Here is a 25,335-nt window from a genome sequence, read left to right on the forward strand (position 1 = left end):
ACAGTAAATCCCAATTGCTTGCACAACTGACGTATTTCCGCCAAGCATGCGCGGAAGTGGCTCAAATGATCATCGACTTGACAGCAGCAGGGGGCTGGGTGGACCTTGGTGACCCTGCATGCAAACACAAATACCGCCACTGACTAATACTTGTCGTTTGCCATTGTCATATATAAATAAACCTATTTTATTAAGCATATTATGCCTACTTAGTGCATTGAACCATCTACTGTAACATATCCCTTTAAATCTCGTGTATTCTGCATTTAGCAAATCCTGCATGGACATAAACAAACCCCAAGGTGCCTTGTGTGGATAAGATGGAAAATATTGGATAAATATAATTTCCGTTAACTTTGTTAACAGCGTTGTCCACGTATTTCACATTTAATTTGTACACACCCCATTTTAAAAGTAATTTTGGATTCTTGAGTGTTTGAGTCAACTCCTATTAAGTGCTCAGTGTATGCGTGTCAGCCCGAGGCTGTCGAGAAAACGACGGCTTGTAACTATGTCGAGCACCTGTTGACCGGTAAAGGCGCTGCCAGTCTTCAGGCTCGAGCTTGTCATGATGTGCCTCGTGAGGGACTGCAAACAGCTGCGCGGTGTCCAGACTGGCATTGTTCTCTCATAACATTCACACTGAAGAGAGAACAAATTAATTTAATAGGCTGTTCAGTTTGTTCCAAGGATGTATGAGACGTCTGGGCTAATGCGTCATGATAGGCATGCCCTTCCTCATCATGGTTCCTTCTCAATTTTCCCCGAAAGGCAGGGAGGAGAAAATAAACACACCGAAGCAGCACGGCACATAGCAAGCGAAGAACTGAACAATTAGAGCTGCGTGTTATGGTCGCACGTGTCATTGGAATACATAATAGGCCTACGGTTAACGTCACAAGATAGGCTGTGATTTATAATTAGTGATAAGGCTCATTAGTCATGCAGAGCTCAGTAGAAGTTGAATCATGACTCAGTTGCATACCTTTACGATGACAATGATCAAGGTGCCTCTAATATTTTTTTATCTAATATTTATTCTAAAACTATTTTATTTTTTAAGGCCTAAATAGTTAATATTGTAGTGACAGGGACCAAATAGACAGCGACCAAATTAACACGAGAACAGGCTTAGTGTGTAACACTGCTCTCTGTTGGTGAACTACGCAACTGGCATATTTTCTGGAGAAGCAACATTGTAGGCTACGATATCCTACACACAACTAAATCTTTATTTTTATAACAATTATTCATTAATCATTTATGTACATCTAATAGGCTGCAACATTCCATATGTTGTTATATTTTCCTTTCCATATGCAATGTTATATGGAAATGGAAATCGTATTAAACGTGGGTTTATAACAAAACTGCCTTATCTATAATCTGATCGCGGTAATATTAGGTGTTCATTTTGAGCGTCTAAAACAGTTCAAAGTTATTCCAGTAGAGGACAGCAAACCCCTGTTGCTGTTTGTTTGCAACTTTATTTATCAAGATTTCCCCTCAAGCGCCTCCATTGAAACCTGTTGTAAAGGTGGTTGGACATATTCACAGTACCGTATTAAATTGAGCCGTCAACATGGGACCTATCGTGTTTTTTTTCCCCTTCCATTTCAGGCCCAATAAATACCAATTTCGTGGCGAAACATAATACAGAAGCCCCCAAAAAGTAGAGCCATAAAAATATCCGATTGCAGCAAATACATTTCGAATTATAATGGTCAAATTCACATCAACAAAATTTTAGGCGAATAAATTTGACCAGAAAATATTTGACCAGAAAATATTTGACCAGAAAATAGGAGACCAGAAAATAGGACACCAGAATGTATTTGATTGAAACATCCGGAATACCAAGGTATTGCTTGCATCAGACCGGACCTCTCTCTTCAGACCCCAGGCTGTGATTGTATGACTGATCTGCATGTATGTATGACTGCCTGCAGCTACACCTGGATGAGAGAGGCCTATGGAGAGAGGTCTGCAGTTGGACCCTTCTCGGAGAAGTAAGATAGTTCGATTGCACTCAGGCTCGATTGCCTTACCTATCCTTGGTATCCTGGATGTTGCAATCTGTATTCTTTTCGTGTTAGTAAGTTCAGTAGCCTAGTATGAATGCGTGTGAGAACATTTCACATGCGAATGTAAATGCGTTTCATATGTCTATGCAAGTATTTTACAAATGTGGATGTTTTCAGAAGTATGACTGTGTGTTAACTTTCATATATAAACGTGTATGTGTTTCATATGTGTTTGTGTAAGAACAGTCTCAATCATTTCTAAACGGGCCCTCATAAGAGACATCTGTTTCCCCTCCGTTTGGTTGCAATATCAAGACGAAATCTTTCACTTTTTGATTATAGTGGTCTGTGCACGCGCTCTCGCGAGGGGGTGCTTTTCAGGGCAGGGGTGCATCTGGAGGCACAACATCGGCCTTCTGACTGTGCAAGATCAGCACCGGCCAGCTTCATGTGCGCCATCCTGGGAAATTACAGTAACCGAAAATAAAAAAGGCATCAGCACATTTCAACACAGTGTTTTTGTGCCTACTACATGATAAGCTGACCGTTTTCGTGACCGGACTCTCTTAGCCGCTCCCCCTCGCCTGACTGACCTTGACGACTCGGTGTTTTGAAAATATCATTAGATCAAGCTCCTGAGTTGATGTTGACTGTGAAGTAATGGATGATTAAACGTACTTCTGTTGAGACACAGGTCTGCTCCCTTCATAATTGACCCAGTTCAAGCAATTAAGGAAAGACTGTATGATTCAGACCAGGTCAACATTGCCTATTAAGCTGAGTGTAAATTGTACTGTAAATAATGTTCACTTTGCACCAAATCATCACTGAATTATTGACAGTATGAAATTACCAGGTAGGCCTATCTTAGATATATGTTTAGTTGTCTTTTAACAATTAGCCAATTACGATTAGAAAGCACCAATTTGTTGTGTGTTGTCCCTTGTCTGTGTTCTTGTATGCGTGTGAGTGTGTTTGTGCGTGTGAGTGTGAAAGAGAGAGAGAGAGAGAGAGAGAGAGAGAGAGAGAGAGAGAGAAAGAGAGAGGGAGAGAAAGAGAGAGAGAGAGAGAGAGAGAGAGAGAGAGAGAGAGAGAGAGAGAGAGAGAGAGAGAGAGAGAGAGAGAAAGAGAGCGAGAGAGAGAAAGAGAGAGAGAGAGAGAGAGGGGGGGGGGGTGATTTGCTGCTGATGTGGCAGGTAGACAATCCGATGCTGGTGTTTTCGTCCAACATGCTTATAGATCACTTGAGCGAGGATGCTGTGCAACGGAGGTGGGGCGTTTGTTACTACTCAGGGGGAAAAAAACGTTTTGTGTCTTCCAACTGTAGTGAATCATTGCCTTTGCGATGATGGTGCTGAATGAACAGCTCCAGTTTCACGGGCGCGAGGTGGCTTTGAGCACTCACAGAATGAATTTTCGGTCGAAACTTAGCGAGCGCGTTTCTCTCTACCACCGGTAGATGCTGTCGATTTGAAACTACCTCCTCGGTTTCATGGCTGTGCCACGGCGGATAAAAACTTTGTTGACTGTCAATATTTTTGTGTTCGTGGGGATTGTACTATTTTCGGTTTACTGCAAAATTCAGGATCGCTCAGTGGAACTGTCGAGGGGCGGAGGAAACATCGAGACAATAACTTACCGGAGATCTAACTTTGTGGATAAGCAGGCAATTCTGGAGAGACTCGAGCACCTAGAAAACGTAGTTTTCCATCAACTGAACGGTAATAAATAAAGCCATCTTAATATGTGTAGTAACCCACATGCCCGTTTAGCACAGGTGTAAGGTAATAAGATCACATTAATACGCGATTGGCAGATACAGCGATACGTTGTGTTTATACTGTTTATTGTTTTGGGACACTTTTTGGGGGGAGACAAAGAAAGCATAGTCGGCTACTGTCTGAACGCTTTGTGGATCGTCTGTAGGGAACTCTTGCCTGCATGTTCCTTGTATCCACCGTCACTCTTTTTTCGAGTGTGACAATAACCTTGAGATTTTTAATGGATGTCAGACTGCAAGCTCAGGACTTTGAACACAATCAAGTAATAATATTAAAATACGAAATCAAGAGAAAGCAGCGTCATCTTTATTGTTATTTCAATCTGATTGTTATAGATAACAAAATAGTTCATTTTCGTAATCTTTGACTCCAACAGAGCCTGATGCATAAGCTTGTGTTCTATCCTCGTGGTAGTGTCTTTCACAGGTTTGGTGAAGCCCCTGTCATTAGAAGAGGGACATGTTAGCTTGGGGCAAGGCAGAGCCACAGGAACCTCCAAGGAGTCTGGCCAGGACCCAGACAGGGCTAAGTACCACCAGTTTGGATACAACGCACAGCTGAGCGACCAAATCTCACTGGATAGATCCATTCCTGACTACCGGCCTAAAAGGTAAATATTCAACCCTCATCAAGTGATTCTGATATCTTTGTAGCTTCATTAAATCAAGCTCGATATTTTGTAACTACTGTCCACAGCCCCTTTAAAAGTAAAATACACAGTACAGGTAAAAGAGAAGAGTGGTTTGGGTGGTTGTTCACAGGTGCGAGACCATGAGCTACCCAGATGACCTCCCACAGATCACGGTGGTGTTCATCTTCGTGAACGAGGCCTTGTCTGTGATACTGAGATCCGTCCACAGCCTGGTGAACCACACTCCTCCCCACCTCCTCAAAGAGATCATTCTGGTGGATGACAACAGTGACAGTGGTGAGACAAAGGGCCTGGTGTCACTGGTGTTTGTATTCTTTTCTCTTGTTAATGGGTGTGGCTCAGAGGTGGAGCATTTGGACTTCATATCGACAGGTTGTTGGTTCAAATCCCCTCATTTGCTATATGTCGCTTTGGATAAAAATGTCAGCTAAATTAATACTGAATTATTATTAATATATTTGAATAAGCAGAATATGTTTATCTTTGTTTTCCCCCCATTTACATCTTGTAGTGATCCATCCGATTGTGTTTCTTATCAGTAAAAGACACTGAGCTTTTATACCAATTAAACAAATACAATTTACAACAACGGAGCAAGGCAGAGCCGGAGAAAAAGAGAGACAGGAAAAAATATATTGATAAAGAGACAAAAAAGGGGAGAGAGAGAGATAGAGATAGAGAGAGAGAGAGAGAGAGAGAGAGAGAGAGAAAGAGAGAGAGAGAGAGAGAGAGAGAGAGAGAGAGAAGAAGGAAAATCTTATTGTCAATGCTTTTTAGTCTCTGCAATCAGGAATCAGTAATGCCATTTATCAGTGATGTCATTGCAAGGTGTGATTCTGTTGACTTTGTAGTGGAGCTGAAGCGTGACCTGGATCAGCATGTGAATCAGCACTACCCCGGCCTGGTGAAGATTGTGAGGAACAGCAGACGAGAAGGTCTCACAAGGGCCAGAATCCTTGGCTGGAAAGCCGCCTCTGCACCAATTGTCGGCTTCTTTGATGCTCATGTCGAGTTTAACACAGCGTGGTGAGATTTACCTCCAGACTGGCACGGCATGTCATCTACAAAGGCGGAGATGTTGTGCTTAATCTATAAAGACATAAAAAAGCACAGCAGTCTTTTTTATTATGTTGGGATATTATCTCTTTTACAGGTTCCACTCTTAACAGGTAACCACCCTATCCACTTGAATCTTTGTAGTCTTTGGTCTTTCAAATGTTTTCTTTCTTTTTTCTTTCTTTCTTTCTTTCTTTCTTTCTTTCTTTCTTTCTCTCTCTGTCTCTCTTCACCAGGGCTCAACCCATCTTGGCCAGGGTTGCGGAGGATAAGACCCGTATTGTTCTTCCAGCGATTGACAACATAATGTACAGCTCGCTGGAGGTCCAGCAGTACGCCAGCGCTGCCCACGGCTACAGTTGGGCTCTGTGGTGCATGTACATCATCCCTCCTAGGAGCTGGCTGGACGGAGGCGACGAGACCGCCCCTATCAGGTGCCGGGAAGGTCACTCAATACAGACTCTCTCTCTCTCTCTCTCTCTCTCTCTCTCTCTCTCTCTCTCTCTCTCTCTCTCTCTCTCTCTCTCTCTCTCTCTCCCCCCCCCTCTCTCTCTCTCTCTACGTCTCTGTCTCTGTGTCTCTGTCCGTCTCTGTCCGTCTCTCTCTGTCTTTCTCTCTTCCTCTAATTTTTTTCCTCTCACTCTCACCCCACCCCCCTCCCTCTCTCTCGACATATATTCATACTGTTCATCTCAATTCTGCGCCGATGTACGCAGATTTATAACAGAGTAAAAAAAACACACACATAACAGTCCAACCAGGTAATCAGTACTCACAAGCACCTAACATCTGTCACCTCAGGACTCCTGCAATGATTGGCTGCTCCTTCGTGGCAAACAGAGAGTACTTCAGGGAGATTGGCCTCCTAGACCCAGGAATGGAGGTGTATGGAGGGGAGAACATTGAGTTAGGCATGCGGGTAAGTTTACCAATAGTTTACCAAGCTCATTATTAACTTCCTAATGTGTTTGTGCCTGTGACTCCAGGACCTTATAAGATCAGCAAGGATTATCTGCCCCCCCCCAGAGATTCTAGAAAGATCTAATGTAGTTTGCATACTGATAGATTAGATCCTGGTTGTTGTTGGTGACTTGCCAGTAGGGCTTGTTATTGTAACATATGGTTGCTCTGACTAATTTCTCACACTGAATGTCAAAATAGGTTTGCTGTTGGGATGACTAGGATCAGGACAACACCATTAGGTTTAATGCAGAGAGGGGGACTGCAGTAGGCGTGCCCATGTATGTGTAATGCCTGGCAGTATGATTCCTGCTACAGTATGTTACCTGGGGCTATTCTCCTGATGTTGATTATTACTAGCGTACATGTAGTCATTTAGCAGACGCTCTTATCCAGAGCGACTTACTGTAAGTACAGGGACATTCCCCCGAGGCAAGTACGGGTGAAGTGCCTTGCCCAAGAAAACAACGTCATTTTGCACGTCTGGGAAATCGAACCGGCAACCTTCGGATTAATAGCCCGATTCTCCCCCCCGTACAAACGATAACCGCAAACACATCTGGACAACCAACTGGGATGGTGTTTGAGTATGATGATGAGACGATTACGATGATAAGTCGAGGTTTGTCGCAGAGTGACGTGTGACTTTGTGTGGTCGTTGTTTCCCGATGTGAGAACTGAACCGGATCCAGGACTCTGCAGTGAGCTCGCAGCTTCCCACTGGCTAGCAGGCTGTCACGTTTGCATATTTCTCACTCCGTTTCCTAGTTGTGACGTGACAGCGGTGAGATGAAAGGACACATAAGACACAGCAGGGTGACAGTAGATGCAGCCAGAAGGAAATGAGAGAGAGAGAGAGAGAGAGAGAGGGGGGGGGAGAGAGAGAGAGAGAGAGGGAGAGAGAGAGAGAGAGAGAGAGAGAGGGAGAGAGAGAGAGAGAGAGAGAGAGAGAGAGAGAGAGAGGAGAGAGAGAAATAACTGAAAGTGATGAGGAGCAGCAAAGTCAAAGGAAGTCAGATTTTAACAACCCTTGCAAGTGTATGCAAAAGTGCGAAACTCTTAACGACACATTTTACTATAACATCGATATTGTTCTCCTTCTTTTGTCCTGTCTCGTGTGCTTACTTCTCCTGGGGGGAGTGAAGTGCAGATCACAGGAAGAGAAGCAGAAGGACGCTGCTATATAAATGGATCTTAGTAAGAGGCAGCTCTGTTTTCTGTAGAGAGAAGGTTGTTTCATCGTCGTTAAGCTTGTAGGGTTATGGGAAGCCATTCTAAAAACTATTTTTGACGTCTTCTGGAGTTTGTTCTGTGGAAGATTGGTCCCTGGCGACACTATCTACAAGATAATTGTGAGCACCATGAGGGGGCTCTTTTGTTCAGAAATACACGATTGAAATTGCAGGTTGTTAACTGCTCAGCCAGGAACGAGGGAAAATTAACTCAGTGGGACTTGGTTATCTCGACGTAGCATTTAACATGCTTGCACGCCTGCACACCCGCAGGAGTCCACTTGAAAGGAGAAACGACATGTTCTTTCTGCTGGAACCCGTTATTATCGTCTCATCATCATACTCAAACACCATCCCAGCTTGGTGTCTGGACGTGTTTGCGGTCATCGTTTGTACGGGGGGGGGATCAGATGACTGGACGGTTAGGGAGTCGGGCTATTAATCAAAAGGTTGTTGGTTCGATTTCCGGCCATGCCAAATTATGTTGTGTCCTTGGGCAAGTCACTTAACCCTACTTGCCTCGGGGAGAATGTCCCTGTACTTACTGTAAGTTGCTCTGGATAAGAGCGTCTGCTAAATGACTAAATGTTAAATGTACTCAGGTGTGGCAGTGTGGCGGAAGCATGGAGGTCCTTCCGTGTTCCCGCGTGGCCCACATCGAACGCACCAAGAAGCCCTACAACAATGACATTGACTACTACGCCAAGCGCAACGCCCTGAGGGCTGCAGAGGTCTGGATGGACGACTACAAAAGCCACGTCTACATGGCTTGGAACATCCCCATAAGTGTAAGAGAGACACGTCTCAATGTGTTCAGCCTTAATTCCTGGATGAATTCTCTGTGTAAGTAAATCCCACTCAGTCCAAGGAAGGGAAGTTCAATCTAGAAATGCTGCTGCACATTGTGGGTTAATCGTTTAGCAGACTGCGCAGTGCTTTACCACTGAGATAACTCCTACCAGCACAGTTTAAGTCCTTTTGGAGAAAAGTGTCATCCAAAATGATAAATGTCGAGTCCATCACACAATGGAGGCTAGTGCTATGGAGTGCATAGTGGATATTTGGACTGTGGATTTGTGGTCTTAATATCAGGGCACACCGCATTAGAAACATAGGGCACCTTCTGCACTGATGCACTCATGATGCTGGTTATTGTCTCCACAGAACCCCGGAGTGGATTTCGGAGATGTTTCAGACAGAGTTGCCCTGAGGAAGAAACTGCGATGTCGCAGTTTCCAGTGGTACCTTGACAACGTGTACCCAGAGATGCGTTTGTACAACACCACACGTGCCTATGGCGAGGTGACACAAACTACGACATACAATGACGACAGATGAACCGTCTGCCATCTTCCAAGTCTCCTACAGAGATTCATGTATCTCGTTATTATACTTGTTTTGCAGGTCCGTAATAACAAAGCCAGTGGCTACTGTCTAGACCTGGGGAATGAGCAGGATGACAGGGTAATGCTCTACCCCTGCCATGGCATGCCTTCTCAGGTGAGAAGATTGACATCTGCGTCTCCTTTTTCACAACCTTATCCCTTTTTAACCGCACAATAAATAAACCATGTTACTTTATTTCTAATAAACCTGTTCTGTATTAGCTATTGTACTTCCATTAAAACCTGGGGTACTGAGGGTTTGGTTGGTTGGGTGGGTGTAGCTCAGTGGTTGGACATATGACAAAAGATAAAAAGGTTGCCGGTTTGATTCCCACCCTGTACAGGGATTTGGATAAAAGCGCTTGCTAAACAAAAACGTTATAACTGTCAATGAATACATTATTGTTGTGCGTGTCTGAATGCTGAATGCGACCACACAAAGTCACACGTCAGTACGACATGCTCTACAGGACTGTTGGATTATGAGGAGAGTGGTGAGAGAACAATGCCAGTGTTCAGTACAGCGTACAATATGTACTCTATTTAAACTGTACTTGCGTTTTCAATTCACTGCCCCTGAAGATATACTGAAAAAGCAGTATAGAGATGGAGGTGCTGCGTACAGGAGTAAGTGAAAGCCACCATTCATGTCGATAGACATCCAATTTTCTCTGAAAATCTTCTGAAGAATGTTTTCTCCCCTTTAAAAGCTCCTACTTGGCCTCGTGTATCCATTATATTGTGAATACCCTGTCTTTGTTTGGTGACAAACACACGCTTTCAAACCCTTTTTCATGCACATAAACACACTGAGTTGACTGCAGACCTAACATGCTATCCATCCACATCATCTAATTTGTCATCCTTGGCTTGGTTTCTGCCAATTGCTTGTACAGATGTTCAGGCGGGCTCGTGATTTGGTCTCTCATTTTAACCTTGTTAATGCAGTCAATGTCATTCAGTAGGCATTCATTTGCTCGCATAATAAAATCTTGAGGAGATCAATTCCCTCATCATATGACTGACCACACGCTTACCCAATTGGATCATGGAGTCAGGAACTTTTATCGTGTGTGCATTCAGTTCAGGCAATCTGGCTTACAAACAAATTACGAGTCAACAACCTTGGACCGTAATGTACTCTGTGCCCATTTTCACTCCTGTAAATAATGTCCATTCAGGATTTAAAATTCAAGGATTTCTTAGTACTAACGAGTATTCACAGAGCAGAATTTTGTATCCAAAACAACGCACAGTTCGGGGAAGGGGGGGGGGGGGTTGATTGCAGTCAAATGCTCTAATTACTAAGCTATCCCCATCCCTGTCCTCTTGTTGAAGCTGGCCCGGTATTCCTCTGAGGGCCTGCTGCAGCTTGGTCCTCTGGGCTCCACCACGTTCCTCCCCAACACCAAGTGTCTGGTGGACGAGGGCCGAGGACGGACGCCGTGCCTCAGGAAGTGCGAGGACACCCTTCAGCGGTCACAGCGGCTGTGGGACTTCACTCAGGTACGATTTGTCAGCACGAATGGCCTCGATTATGGGTGTAGGTGTGGGGGGATGGGTGGGGTAGGTGGACTGGGGCAAAGAAAAGCAGATTTGATTTGTTTACGGAGATTAAATCGTAATTAAAGCATTTTTAGCTGACCCTGTTATCCAGAGTGATGTGCAAGGGGGATCTGAACCTGTGACCTCTTGATCTGTGGTAAAAAGCTCCACTACTGAGGTACGCTCATCATAGGTAACAGGGGTCTCCTGGGTGGAGCATTTGACTGCAGACCAAGAGATCAAGAGTTCACAGATTAAAATCCTCCTTGGTGGACAAAAGCGTCTGATAAACAGATGCATTATAGTATATTACAATAAAGTTATCATTACTTTATTTGTCCTCTTCTTCTTCTTCTTCTTCTTCTTCTTCTTCCCAACCTCTCTAGAATGGGCCCATTATCAGCAGAGACACAGGTCGGTGTCTGGAGGTGGAGCTTTCTAAAGAGACAACATTTAGCTTGAGGCTGGTGGTCCAGAGATGTTCTGGTCAGAGGTGGACGATCAGGACCTGGTTCAAACCTGTTCTTCACTGAGAGCTGACCGAAACCCAACCCGATTAAAGACCGGATCTGTGTCCTGATTGGTCACCTCTGCGAGGACAAGCTTGGGGGATATTGAAACGGTTTTGTGATTGAATCAACTGAGGGAATACCTGCTGCTAGACATGTTGGTGAGTTTCAGAAGCTTCCCAACCTATGAGTAACCACCTTTAACTGGAGAAAAAGAGGAGATAGGAAGGAATTTATTAATGAAGAGACAGAAAGGGAGAGACAGAAATATATATATATATATATATACAGAGAGAGAGAGAGAGAGAGAGAGATAGAGAGAGAGAGAGAGAGAGAGAGAGTGAGAGAGAGAGAGAGAGAGAGAGAGAGAGAGAGAGAGAGAGAGAGAGAGAGAGAGAGAGAGAGAGAGAGAGAGAGAGAGAGAGAAAGAGAGAGCCTGTGAGAAATGCTGAGAAGAGATGTGTGGACGACAGGATGTCTTTAACTGTAGGGACAGTGTTTATATAAACCTGTGTCGCTAAGAAACAAAAACATATTTTCATATAGCGTCACAAAACGGATAGTAATTATGAATGAAAGCACTGCAGAGGTTGTAATATATTCATTTTTATGAAAGCATGATCTTTTATTGTCCAAGCCATTTCCTACTATTGAACACTACTGCAGATCCCAGATACACTGTTGTACTGCTTGGGAAGGACTAAGAACAAAGGTTAAAGATTCTTTAAAAAAACTAAACGGATCACCCTAAAACAGATAAGATCAGATAAGATATGACAGACTTTAGAATCCTGAATGTGCTGTATGTTTGTCTTGGCAACGTGTCAGCCAGTTACATTGCTGCATGCAACGGGATCTGTGATTGGCCTTTGCTGGGGACAGGCGGGCTGTGAGCGAGGACAAGTGGGGGTGAAAATAGAAAGTGTGAGTGTGAATGGCAGGCCATTGACAGAGAGCTCAATCAAGCAGAGTGCTGTTGTAATTGCTTTAAGCACTTGAGTTTGATGGAGAGGTGCTGAGATTGAGGAAAAGCTCCCCATGGTTGCTGGATAGGGCATGACCTTCCACACGTAACACCGGCAGTCATCACTGTGCACACATACAAAGATGAAAACATCCATGTTTCACAAACAAACCAAAATAAACACCCACACTTACACACCATCTCAAGGGGGTCGGGATTATATGTTGTTTAGAAAGACTGTGGATGGAGTCCAAATATTGGTTGTTGTTACCGTATTGCATCTCAACAATTTTACACAAGATTGAAAGATTGTCACAAACGGGGTTGTGTGTCTTTGGCCTATGATGCATGAATGGTTTTGAAAGCTGGAGTACTGTACATACACTCGGAGAAATACAGAAATGTAATGAACAACGAGTCGCAGAGGGTGTGTCTACACCATCCCACACATCCATACACGGATGAACAGAAGCTGCCTGCGATCCGGAACCAATCAAATCTATACATCCCCAACTGGTAGATTAGTCGTTAAAATAAGATATCCCTCACCTTGCTGTCTCTTGAGGATGGTAACTGTGCTTCACAACAGCAGGTCTCATTACAGCTCCAGCTCTGCAGAGGTGTGGCTTGCATGTAGAAGACCTTTCTATCACTCTCACCGGGAGACTTCGAATATGAAACACCTAGCATGGAGCCAGTGGACTGGAAACCCCCCTCACATTATAAAGAGTGGAGAGGAACCCAGCTCAAATCCTAATCTGCCATTCCTGTCAGGCTGTCATACAGAGAGCCTTCCAGTGTCACGACTCTCACACATATAGAAGGGTACAGGGGTGAAGCCAAGGAGTTTAGACCATTGGCAACGGACATTTTTTGGGGAGTACATTTTAACGTTTTGTTTTACTAAGACAGCAGCCAAAATGGATTATTGTTGTTGACAAACTGCATCTTCTTCAAGAATAGAGAACGTCTCCATTCTGACTTTCTAATGTTTTTAAAATCCAAAGGTGATCTCAGTCGTTGATCTAACTGAATAAAACTCTGGAAATGATGGAGTTTACAAGGCCTACGTGTTGGCTGCGGTTTGGCACAGCTAATCCGGTGAGCAGGTGGGGCCACAGGCCGAGCTAGCAGGAGGAGAGGATTTACTGACCTGATACCAAGAGCCAGTGGCACATTGCCACTCTCCATCATCCAGCAGCACAGCCCGGAGTCACATCTCCAAACCCCTCCAGCTTTAGCAGCCCAGACCCGCTGTATGTGCGTGTCAATTCATGTGTGATGTGAGAGAGAGAGAGAGGCAGAGGCAGAGAAAGAGAGAAGCAGAGGGAGGGAGAGAGAGAGAGAGAGAGAAGCAGAGGGAGAGAGAGAGAGAGAGAGAGAGAGAGAGAGAGAGAGAGAGAGAGAGAGAGAGAGAGAGAGAGAGAGAGAGGGAGAGAGAGAGAAACGGGGACAGAGGCAGATGGGCAGGCGAGCGCTTGCGTGTTCAAGCATTTGGGTCACATTTAGCCTCACAGAAATCCCCCCCCCCCGCCCCGCACCGCCCACCCCGCACCCCTCAGCCCCCACCCCTCACCATATCCTTGCACTGTGTGTATCACCTGTAAAAACAACCCTCAACTCAATTTACCTTTTGCCTCCTTGTCAACAAGTTCATATAAAGTAGAGTGCTCTCCTGGGACATCAAAGGCAAACTCACATCACTGTTCCAGTTTTGGCATATCCCAGTAGGCACTCATCCATAATCTAGATGGTAGAGAAACATTGTGTCTTTTGATGTTTTGTCTGGTCTTTGTTTAGTTTTTTGTCGTGATGTCTGACACTGGTTTTAATCAGGGGTAGGAGCTTGTCATAAAGCCATCAAAGGGCTTGAATTAAATTCTGTTGAACTTCTCCCTGACATTGCCTATTGATGTACACTGTGGTTATCAATTAAATATGACAGTATATTGGCAATGTAAGTGAATATTAGTTGTGCCTCACTGTATCAAGGGGTGTTGATATGAGTCAATGTAGGCATCCTACATTCAACTTGCATTGTTTGTTGGACTTAAATGTTAAGTTACAGTAAAGTATATTTCCACATGAAACTGTGTAGCGTTTGTGATGTCACACACAGTATTATTCTGTGTGTGGGTTTGGTTTTGAACATTGTTGGGGAAAAAGCTTTGATCACCCCGTATGCTCGTTATTTCCTTGCTGGGAGTCAGGTGGGTGAACAGTGAGGGAATCGGGCTAGTAATCTGAAGGTCGACAGTTCGATTCCCAGCCGAGCCAAGGCACTTCACCCTACGTTCCTTGGGGGGAATGTCCCTGTACTTTCGCTCTGGATAAGAGCGTCTGCTAAAATGATTACATTTAAATGTACTGTCTGTCCCTGAACCTGGGCGTGGGGACAGCTCAGTGGTAGAGCAATTGTCTTTGTATATTGCGTAGAAGCTTCTGACAAACACATAGGCTGCATTATCATTTAATTGATGATTGATTGTTTTTTATGAAAACGTTTGCATAATGTGCAATGACATCTTAAAGAACGTCCATGTTAAATACTGTAGCTGATGGTGTGGTGGTGCTTAGCAACAACATGTCAACGAGGCATCTTCCCCAGGGACAGTGAGAGGCACCGTGCACCCTGGATACTCTGGAGCTGAGCTGCTATCAACACTTGGCACGTTCACAGCACACAATCACGGAGATGATATCGTTGTCGGTTTAAACCAGAGCTCATTGTCTATAAAATAAACTCAAATTTTTGATTAAATCTCTGCTTAAAGTTTACATGCATTTGTGTACCTATTGTCTGCAAGATTCCTTTGTCAAGGATGACTGTCTCCCTGTTAGTTGAGTTTACAGTCTCCAAAGTTTTAAGTCTGAGATGAGCAGAAAGACCCTGTTGCTGGAGATAACACCCTCCCACCAGAGATAATATGATTTTGAATAAAATGAATGTAGATGATATGAGTTTTGCCCCTTGATCTCTCTGAATTTCTCCTGGGTAACATATTGAATAGATTGCACATTCACATGCTAATCCTGTGCAAATCTGATCCTAATTGAATGCATTATCATATTTTTTCGGCTCCATCTCGAAACGCCCATGAAGAAGTTCATTGATGTTCTTGCTTATTTTCATCGGTAGAAGATAATCTTTATAATGAGCCCTGTTCCTGTTTCGTCTGATAAGTGTGTTTGTGTGTGCATCTGTAGTGTCTTCTGCATGAGACAAAAAACAATTTAAATACTAATTAAAGCTGTAGGCTACTTATCATACAAACTAAACTCAAAGCTCATTCCTACTTCAAGAGCATGATTACCAACCCTGTCATTTAGGCTTCCAGAGTCTCATTTCAAATGCAAAAATTGCATTTTTGACAAATATGTAGGTAGATAACAAGCATATGTTTTATTATGAATTTGATCATATACAGTACTGAGGACTTCCAGTATTGTACCTTGATGCTATAATGCCCCTATCAATCAAAGAGATGTGCTCTCTGAAGCTGAAGAAAACCAGGACTGCTTTTTGCAAGACTCCTCACTTCCAGAGGTTTCCAAGGCAACCACCAGGACTCCTGCTTGACGCCGGTAAAATTGATAATGGATAATAGATACGTCAATGTAAGAGATTAACCCGATTTGAACAACTGGGCCTTGTTTTCTCTAGATGCATACTTTTATTTGTCGTAGTTTCGGTGGGTTTATATTCCAGCAACGGAAAGTACCTGAGCATTCTTGTCTCATGACAGAATTCTGCCTGTGCTTTACGGTTACACAGGATCGGCCTTCATGTTTTGGTACAATTACTTTAGCCTAAAATATCTTTTTTCGTATTGGAGCTGAAGTAGGCTAGGGGAAAGAGGTACAGCAAAATACATACTTTCACAAGTGTTTTCTCAGGAACAGATTGAATATACGATTGCAGCAGGATCTCTCCTCACTAACCAAGATGGCCATGTCCTATATAAACAAAATGTGAATAACGTAAAAAAGAAATACAAACATCAACATTTCGATTTTTGGTAACTCAGGGAAACGTCACAGATATGCCCCATCTAGTGGTAACTGACATTCAATGAAAGGGCAGAGAGCGCTCTCTGGTGGCTCAACTCGCACACAACACACCACACATCCTAGACAGGGGTTATCAAACTTTTTGGGGGTCAAGGACCCCTTACAGGGGTGAACATTTTCCAAGGACCCCCTCCATAATCATAACACCCAGTCAGCAATCCCTTTGTGCTCTTAAATGGACACAATATCCTTGTTTCATTGCTGCAAATGTTCCCCATATGTAGATTATATTTAGTTTTCACTTTTCAATTATGCAGCATAATTCATAATTTTACTATATTATAATTTATGGCAAATTATTTTGCCATAAAAACCAAAACCCCCTCGTTATGGTTTGCGGGACCCCACTTTGAGAACGACTGCCCTCGAGCACCAAACGAATACAAGGGAAGTGGTTGGTCAGCTGAGGACATGATTACATGACTGACTACACTATCACAATGACCTTTGCTACCATAACCCAGCCAAGGATTGGGAATGCTGATGTCGAAAAGGCTGACAGACTCATTAACAGAGTGCTAAACATGACTCCCTAACTTTATCTTGCTAATTGCAATTGTGTGTAGTTGGAAAACGCTAAGAGCTGTCAGACTGTTTGCAGATCAAACTCAGAATGGGAACCTTTCCCTTGGCTGTAATATTCATCATTTTTGCTTCGAATGTTTACAAGACATCAGGTAAGTGAAGTTTAGCACAGGCATCAAAGATCAAACTTAAGAAGCCTTATAAAGTATTCGCAGTGTATACCCTGTAAGACAGACAATTATAATGTAACAGTTTGTAACATGATCACATTTTTATGTTACCTTTAACAGGACAGACATGTGAGGGACAATGTGGCAACACGTTTGACTCATGTTCCTGTCACACCACATGCTCGTCGCTCAGTAACTGCTGTGCTGACTACAGGCAGTACTGTGTGGAGATTGCTCCATATTCTGGAACCGTTTTTGGTGGGACAGATTTCATGGTTCTCCACGCGACTTTTAATCAGACTTTAATCAATCGGATCGTCTGTAGGTGAGTCTGTGTGGCCTAGACACAGCACCTGGGTCAGATTTCAAGACTGTCAAAGTGTTCTGGTTGTTGCTCATGAGAAAAATAAATCATACATCCACAGGATCTTACTGCAAATGCACTTTAAAACTTGAAAATAGCTTCTTTGTGAATCAATGATGTCTAAATAAATGTTTTGATCGAAATCAAATGAATACAAATGAATCAACGGATCAACTAACAACATGTTTATTATGTCAGGTTCAATGGTGACATCCAGACCATTGGGTATGTAGACTCTCACAGTAGAGGCCACTGCATCTCTCCTCTGCTGTACGAGACAGGCTGGATTCCATTCCAGATCTCCACCGACAACGGAACAACTTTCAGCAAACACGGAACCTGGTTATCAGGCATGGGGAGCTTACTTCATGAGACGTTTTCACTATTCCATTGAACACTTTCATTGATTTGACTGACTCTTTAACCCAAAGCGATGTACAAATACGGGATGTATGTTTAAATGATGATCCAAAACGAAGCAACTGCCAAGACATTTAAAGACGGTGCCATTTTCCTGTGTGTTTCATAACAGTCCACACAGGCAAGTCCGACCCCAGTCTGAAGGTGACCTTGGTGAACTCCACCCAGTGGCAGTACTATGGCACCCCAAACGTGGGAGGGACTTTGCGTATGACGTGGAACACCTCATTGGTCCAGGCAGACAGGGTGAACATGGAGCTGTGGGGCTACATGGAGACAGGTACTATACATCTACACTTCAGTCATTTAGCAGACGCTCTTATCCAGAGCCATTTACAGTAAGTACAGGGATATTCCCCCCCCCCCGAGGCAAGTAGGGTGAAGTGTCTTGCCCAAGGACACAACGTCATTTGAAATCGAACCGGCAATCTTCTGGTTAATAACACGATTCCCTAACTGCTCAGCCATCTGACCCCCCCTATACCAACAAACTGATTCATGGATGGGTATAGCTCTGTGTGTTTGACTGTAAATCAAGAATTCCAGGTTCAAAACCCACACACACCATGTTGCTTTGGATGAAAGCTTCTACCAAATTATTGCTTTCTTATGTATTATTAAATGCTCTGCCAGTCATTGTACATCCTGCTAGCAGTGCAGTCTCCTTGTGACGTTGTGTGTGTGTATGTGTGTGTCATAGATAACCTTGCTCTCACGGCAAGCCAGTGGTGTTAAAAGCCCTGGGAATCAGTGGTATTATAAGCAACATCTGTAGAGATTCCTGAATGTCAAACAGAATTTCTGTGTACGTCTTAAAAGTGTATTTGCCTGAGTATCCATCAATCCTCACTTAGCCTGACGCTGGTCTGTCTGTCACGTAACGTAATCCTCTCTCTCTCTCTCTCTCTCTCTCTCTCTCTCTCTCTCTCTCTCTCTCTCTCTCTCTCTCTCTATCTCTCGGTCTCTCTCTCTCTCTCTCTCTCTCTCTCTCTCTCTCTCTCTCTCTCTCTCTGTCTCTCTCTCTATGTCTCTCTCTCTCTACTTCTCTATGTCTCTCTCTCTATGTCTCTCTCTCTATGTCTCTCTCTCTATGTCTCTCTCTCTATGTCTCTCTCTCTATGTCTCTCTCTCTCTCTCTCACTGTCTATGTCTCTCCGTTCCTCTCCAGGAGAGCCGTACTCAGAGTCCTGGAGGTCTGAGTGGAGGTTCCTCTACTCCCTGGCCACGGACCAGCCTAACGACGGCACGTTCAGCTTTGTGCCCAAACCGGCCGAGAGACCTTTCTCAGACTGGGAGCTAGGCTGTATTAGAATCAGCTCCAGCTCCCACCCAGAAGGCACATGGTAGGCCACGACCAGGTCAACTAACTCACACGTGAAAACAATCCAGTAGCGATGTTGTCACTTGACCTCCCAGGCCTGCCTCATCACTTTACTGCATTCATGCTGAACGGGAGTCCAACGCAACACTCTCGTTGAGTGCTTTTACAGCCAATGTGTTTATGCGTGCGTGTGTGTCTGTTTATATGTGTGTGTGTCGTGTGTTTGATCTGTACGTTTATGTGTGCGTGCACGCTTGTGCATGCGTGTGTCCCAGGAACGTTCACGCGGCGTGGAGTGAGGACCATGCTCTGGCCTGGCACCTGGAGAACAAGTTCAGGCAGGACTCTGCAGCCTGGGCGCTGGATAAGTGCCTGGCATGGGACCAGCTGGAGAAACGACTTCCAGACTTCCTCAGCGAGACCATAGACTGCCCTTGCACTCTGGCCCAAGCTCGAGCAGACACGGGCAGGTTCCATGTGAGTTGGCCCCCGCCCAGAGTCTTCTGAAAGGATGTCACGTTAGAGGACGTAGGTCGTAAAATCAACCTAACAAGTACCCAGTAAAGTTGTATGTGAAAAGACACTTCAAACTCAAATAACTTAAATAACATTACAAACATCTGTACTAATGAACTTGTGCTCTCAGACGGATTATGGCTGTGACATGGAGAAGGGAAGTGTGTGTACGTATCACCCAGGGAGCGTTCACTGTGTCAGGGCCATTCAAGCTAGGTGAGCCCCATGACTTCTCTTCACTAAGTAGTGGATGGCGTTTACACTCCTTTGCGTCATTACTGTGACATCATTTTTGCATCACTGTGACACTACTATCTCATCACTGTGACATCACTATGACACAATGATCACGTTCACCGTGACATCACTGTTACATCGCTATCGCATCACTGTGACATCACTGTGACATCACAGACGGATCTCTGGGTTGTTCCCACAGCCCTAAGTATGCAGCGGGGCAGCAGTGTTGCTACGACAGCACAGGTACCCAGATCCTGACAGCAGACTCCATAGGAGGGAGCACCCCTGACCGAGGCCACGACTGGGGCTCCCCTCCCTACAAGAGACCCCCCAAGGTCCCTGGAGCCTCTCACTGGGTCTACGACGTCCTGAGCTTCTACTATTGTTGCCTCTGGTCGGACAACTGCGTGTACTACTTCACACACCGGCCCTCCAGCGACTGCAGGACCTACCGTGCGCCAAAGGCTGGTGAGAGAACCTGGTCCACCCCCTGAAATGGCCTTTCATGTACTGCAGTGGTTCTGTTTTGACCATGTTGTTGACACTGACAATTACTTTCGACAATGCCAACTGATTTGTGCCCGGAGGTGTTGTGTTTGGAGATCCACACTTCATCACCTTCGATGGCCTCGGTTACTCCTTCAACGGCAAAGGGGAGTACACCCTGGTCATGTCGGAGAGCAGGCGGCTCACCGTGCAAGGCAGAACCGAACCGGTGATCCTGAGCAATGGTGAGTTCAAATCAAGTTTAGCTAGCGCCTGTAAGAAACCTTTTTTTCGTATGAAATCACCTTGAAAGAAGAATTTGATCGATTACTTTATCCTTCACACTGGTATCTGACAGGCACTGTTGTGAAGGCGACAAAGCTGTCGGCTGTTGCCATGGCGGAGGGGGGCTCTGATGTCATAGAGGTGAGACTGAGGGCTGCCGAGGACGGTCTGGAGGTTCTCCAGAACCAGCGCTCTCTTTCCTTCGCGGAGCAGAGCTGGCTGGATCTGAAAGGTGAGAATGTCAGTCACTTGGGGCGCCCCCCGGTGGCTCACCGGATAAGTGCATGTATCATTCACATAATATTACATTTAGTCATTTAGCAGACGCTCTTATTCAGAGCGACTTACAGTAAGCACAGGGACATTTCCCCCGAGGCAAGTAGGGTGAAGTGCCATGCCCAAGGCCATGTTATTTGGCATGGCCAGGAATCGAACCGGCAACCTTCTGATTACCAGCCCGATTCCTTAACCGCTCAGCCACCCACATATCACATAAGCTGAGGCCGTACCCCAGCGGCCTGGTCTCTCTGCTCCATGTCTTCCCCTCTCTCTCTGCTCCATGTCTTCCCCTCTCTCTCTGCTCCATGTCTTCCCCTCTCTCTCTGCTCCATGTCTTCCCCTCTCTCTCTGCTCCATGTCTTCCCCTCTCTCTCTGCTCCATGTCTTCCCCTCTCTCTCTGCTCCATGTCTTCCCCTCTCTCTCTGCTCCATGTCTTCCCCTCTCTCTCTGCTCCATGTCTTCCCTTCTCTCTCTGCTCCATGTCTTCCCCTCTCTCTCTGCTCCATGTCTTCCCCTCTCTCTCAATCTCCCTGCCTTTCCTGTCACACTTGATTTAAAAAACTGTACAATAAAGGATAAAAAAAATCAAAGAAATATGTTAAAGAAACTACCTTTGTAGTCAATTGTCACAGCTTTCGAAAGCTCACAGGGAATCTCATCCAGAGGCTTGAGTTATTGCACTTTAGTTACACTTGTGAAGCTGCTTTTAAGCACTGCCTCGTTTGATTGGATGGAGTGATGATGCCTTTTAAAGGACACGTGAATGTTTATTAGACCTTTGGAGTCTTTGAGTACTTCCTTGTAGGGCTGTTGTGTCTATAAAACCGTCTATAAAATCTGTAGAGATAACATTCTACACATAGATATCTTGATTGTACAGCTGATAAAAGCTGTACAGTTGATAAGAGGATGATGTGGACATAAAGGCCTTGGTTTGTGTGGCTTGTTAGCAGCCTGTCAGTAGATGGCCTTGTCTCTGTAAAATACTTCAAAATAAACTCTAAATGTGAATGGTAAATGATCAGTCTGAACTCTTCCAGGTGTTTTTGTGTTTTCTCCCGTCATGCACAACGTGACGGTCATGTTTCCCAGTGGAGCTGGGTTGGAGCTTCGACTGAGAGAAGGAACCATGACAACCACTGTACTCCTGCCAGAAGACTTTCAAAACGCCACCCTCGGCCTTCTGGGAAATATGAACGAAGACTCCAAAGATGACCTTGTAGCAAGCGATGGTCAACTTGTTTCCAATCAAAGTATACCAGAGGAGGTGTTTAAATTTGGGAAAAGCTGTGAGTTAAGATTCTGGCAACAAGTAAAATCAAGAACAACACGTTCCCTGATGTTGTTCGGTTTTATTGACGTTCTGCCTTGATATTTTCACTTTCCATTATAGGGGCGATATTGAACGCATCCTCTTTATTCACGTACGACTCAGAGCACTTGTTGAACACATATTTACGTGCTCCGAAACACGACCCTGATTTCAATCCGGCATTTTCTGCCCCCGATGATCCAGGAGATGCTCTGTTGGGCCAGGCATCTGAGCTGTGCTCTGGAGATGGTTCTACATACTGCAGGTACCATAAGCACCTCAAAAACAACGAGTTATTCTTACTTATGTTGCACTGTAACAGCGTTTTATTTTGATCAAATAATTAGAAATGAATTCAAATAACAGACACTTTTATCCAAAGCAACAGACATCAAAAGGTGGGCTTTACCCTCAACCTTTTTGTCTGGAGTGAAAGGATCTAGGCTATCACTGAGCTATACCCACAATTTCTTTTCTTTTCATAAACCCGCGTTTTCATCTGTGCTGCAGATATGACACACTGATGGCTCGGAGTCTGAGAATGGGCAATGCTACAAGGGTATCGTTTAACAGCCACATGTCCGCAGTGGAAAATCTCAAATCAGGTAAGCAGCTGGATCACAGCTGGATCTATTTTTCCACCTGTCACATTCAAAATCAATGCAGGTTTTTTTAAGCCTCATCAAACCATGTTAATTCAATGGACACGTAGTGCTAAACAGAAGAGGCTGTGTTCTTATTGGTCCCAAGTGGTGTCCTGTGGTTGGCTCGCTCCCCCCAACAATGGGAAGAAGGAGGGGACCAGATATCTGGAGGGAGCTGTGGTGAAGATGTCCTGCGATGGCGGCTTTGTCCTGGATGGTCCAGGAGAACACACCTGCCAGAGTAACGGACAGTGGTCCGGGGAAACCACTTACTGCGTGACTGGTAACGGAAAAGTCCTTAGAACGTAGAACTCGTTACTGAAATCCAACTGTGAGGCTCTGCCGCATTATGTTTTAATCTTTTATGAGTCAAAAAGGCTTAGGGTCTTGGGTTCCACTGTGAAACTCGTTGTCATGAGGTATGTGGTTTGATTAGAGTTTGTACTGTATACTGGTGTCATCTTATCATTGTACTGGCTTTCTTTTTTTTTTATACCTTTGCTCTTTGATTAAGAAAAATCATTAAAGTTCCTCACCTGTACTGATTGAAGCACATTCTCTACGTTTTCCTCCCTTTAGTCAAAAATACTTTTGGCACAATTATGTGTTGTACAAAGCTGGCAAGCAAGTAAAGCTATTTTGTAATGAGACTTCAAGACCTCTTTAGCAAACAAGAGACAATGAAACACCTAAAAAAAGCAGTCAGAGTTGTTTTTCACTAAAGGCTTAACAAATGTGCTCTATGTTGTGTCACAGATAATCTCACAGGAATCATAGTTGGTTCAGTCATCGGAACTCTAGCATTAATTGCGATGATCACATCAATCATCCTCCACAGCAGGAAGAAAAAAAGGTAAAGTAGAAAGCAAGTAACAGTATTCTCAGGTTAGCCTTGATGGTTTAAATCCATAGTTGTGACTGAACATCTCAACCTTTCCTTAGTTTCATAATATGATTGAAAATCTATGCACAGAGTGTTTGACTGTAGACTTTAAATCCAAGGTAGACTGCCGTCTGTTCACTCTCTCGTTTTTCTGTCTCACACAGAGAATCATCGGCTACGGAAAGCAGCGCTTTCTGAAAGCAAGAGCATTCTGAAACGCTTTTTTATTTTTTTTAAGGATCAATAACCAACTTTTCGGCAGCGGTCTAAAACACTCCTTGTTTGTTTGTGTATACACTACTGTAGTTTAGAATCGAAAGGAATAAATGGATCCATTTGAAACTCACTGCAGGGCTATTTTGTGTTGTCCTTACACACAAATGTTTTCAGCTCTGCTTGACAGCCTAATAACTATATGGAGTTAAGCAGCCCACTGTGTGTAAAAAAGTTTTTACTGTAATATCAGACAATATTTAAAGTAATTTAACATATGAATGATTTGCCTCACTGACAGTTTCTTTTTGTGTGAACAGTTAAACGCTCTACAGAGCTAGTTAGCTTTCCTGATGACAACAGACTTTGACTAGAGTGTCATCACTGTGTGGCTATTATGCCGTTTCCTTTTCTGCTACAATGACCCTTAGCAAGACTGATCTGTTACTGCATGTGCCATGGACCCCATTGGAACTCTGGGCTAAGCGTGTCTGTAAACTGTTGACACTGTCGAAGTCACTGACTTTGATGAATGGACATGGAGTATGAGATCACGTTAGGTCATCCGATAGGCACCCCGATGACATGCTCCTATGACATTCCTTCACCCGCCATTCAGTGGTAAACTTTGATGATTTATGCTCAGAGTGGACAGCTTCGTCTGCAGTCGAACAGAGCAGAGCAGCCATTACGACACAGGCCTTTCGTATCAACATTCCTCACCAACTCTCTACAGCGTCAGACTATTAGTCCTATTGCTCACCTCAGGGTCCAGATCCAGAGGGCAAGAAGTCACAATGTGTGTGGCTAATTACAAGCTCTCATTAATCACATTCAAATAATAGCATCATAAATACATAACAGTAAACCTCAAATGCAATTTGAAATCAATTAAATAAAAAATAAAAAAGTTGATGCTCAACAAACAACTTATGTAAGACTAAACATGTTTGGGTTTGTCTTATCAAAGGAATTTAGGGAAAAGGAATGTCACAACATTGTTATCTCATTTGCTATAGTTATGCAACTATAACTTCATTAACCAACTAAAGTTTGATGACTATTCCTGAATCATTAGGAACACAGGATGTCCTCTCATTGGGACAAAACAAACAAATACAAAGGGCAGCATTGATGCAAAGCTACAAGCCCTAAACCAATGTGAGTCTCAGCGTAAATCCGAGGTACACTACAGTGGTTAAGCAAACTGCAGGTCATGTTTTGCTGCATTCGAGGCAGAGCTGAAAGTGCCCATGTTGTCTGGAGCCTGACGGCTGTCTCTGATAAACGTACATGTTGTTCCCTCAAATAGCAGCGGTCTGAGATTACTATGGAGAAGACAAAGAGCACCAGTATGTGACAAGACTGCAGAGGGCATGCCTGAATAAACCCCATAGTTGCTGTGGCTGGAGTCATCCGCCAGCTACTTGGCATATACGCCCCAAAGCTATAAATATAAATGATTAGCATCATCCTCTCCAAGACCCAGAGCAACGG

General features: G+C 44.2%; 2 protein-coding genes across 2 annotated transcripts; both read left to right on the forward strand.

The window, feature by feature from the left end:
• Positions 1-3,516: 3,516 nt before the first annotated feature.
• Positions 3,517-11,598, forward strand: LOC146236945 (polypeptide N-acetylgalactosaminyltransferase 9-like). Its single transcript, XM_084687630.1, has 11 exons — positions 3,517-3,745; positions 4,220-4,415; positions 4,567-4,733; positions 5,309-5,483; positions 5,750-5,947; positions 6,315-6,432; positions 8,308-8,493; positions 8,870-9,007; positions 9,110-9,205; positions 10,429-10,596; positions 11,022-11,598. Exons 1-11 carry the CDS (start codon positions 3,517-3,519, stop codon positions 11,166-11,168), a joined length of 1,818 nt encoding a protein of 605 aa, XP_084543756.1. The 3' UTR covers positions 11,169-11,598.
• Positions 11,599-15,949: 4,351 nt separating this feature from the next.
• Positions 15,950-23,971, forward strand: LOC146236946 (sushi domain-containing protein 2-like). The gene is made up of 17 exons (XM_084687629.1): positions 15,950-15,967; positions 16,781-16,856; positions 16,995-17,199; positions 17,437-17,588; positions 17,771-17,938; positions 18,827-19,001; positions 19,255-19,456; positions 19,626-19,711; positions 19,935-20,203; positions 20,323-20,466; positions 20,580-20,738; positions 21,827-22,075; positions 22,180-22,363; positions 22,609-22,703; positions 22,849-23,025; positions 23,499-23,595; positions 23,790-23,971. The coding sequence occupies exons 2-17, from the start codon at positions 16,793-16,795 to the stop codon at positions 23,821-23,823; spliced, it is 2,460 nt and encodes an 819-aa protein (XP_084543755.1). The 5' UTR covers positions 15,950-15,967; positions 16,781-16,792; the 3' UTR covers positions 23,824-23,971.
• Positions 23,972-25,335: the final 1,364 nt, after the last annotated feature.

This window comes from Hypomesus nipponensis, chromosome 22 (assembly GCF_054491055.1).
Source record: "Hypomesus nipponensis isolate SF chromosome 22, ASM5449105v1, whole genome shotgun sequence".
Lineage (NCBI taxonomy): Eukaryota > Metazoa > Chordata > Actinopteri > Osmeriformes > Osmeridae > Hypomesus > Hypomesus nipponensis.

Excerpts from the sequence above, each read along its gene's own strand:
- LOC146236945 (XM_084687630.1), top strand. The coding sequence starts at position 3,517 with ATGGCTGTGCCACGGCGGATAAAAACTTTGTTGACTGTCAATATTTTT. Across the intron at positions 3,746-4,219 it reads AGTTTTCCATCAACTGAACG|TGTCTTTCACAGGTTTGGTG; the intron begins GTAATAAATAAA and ends TCCTCGTGGTAG. Across the intron at positions 8,494-8,869 it reads CTTGGAACATCCCCATAAGT|AACCCCGGAGTGGATTTCGG; the intron begins GTAAGAGAGACA and ends TTGTCTCCACAG.
- LOC146236946 (XM_084687629.1), top strand. The coding sequence starts at position 16,793 with ATGGGAACCTTTCCCTTGGCTGTAATATTCATCATTTTTGCTTCGAAT. Across the intron at positions 20,204-20,322 it reads CTACCGTGCGCCAAAGGCTG|GTGTTGTGTTTGGAGATCCA; the intron begins GTGAGAGAACCT and ends TTGTGCCCGGAG. Across the intron at positions 22,364-22,608 it reads GATGGTTCTACATACTGCAG|ATATGACACACTGATGGCTC; the intron begins GTACCATAAGCA and ends TCTGTGCTGCAG.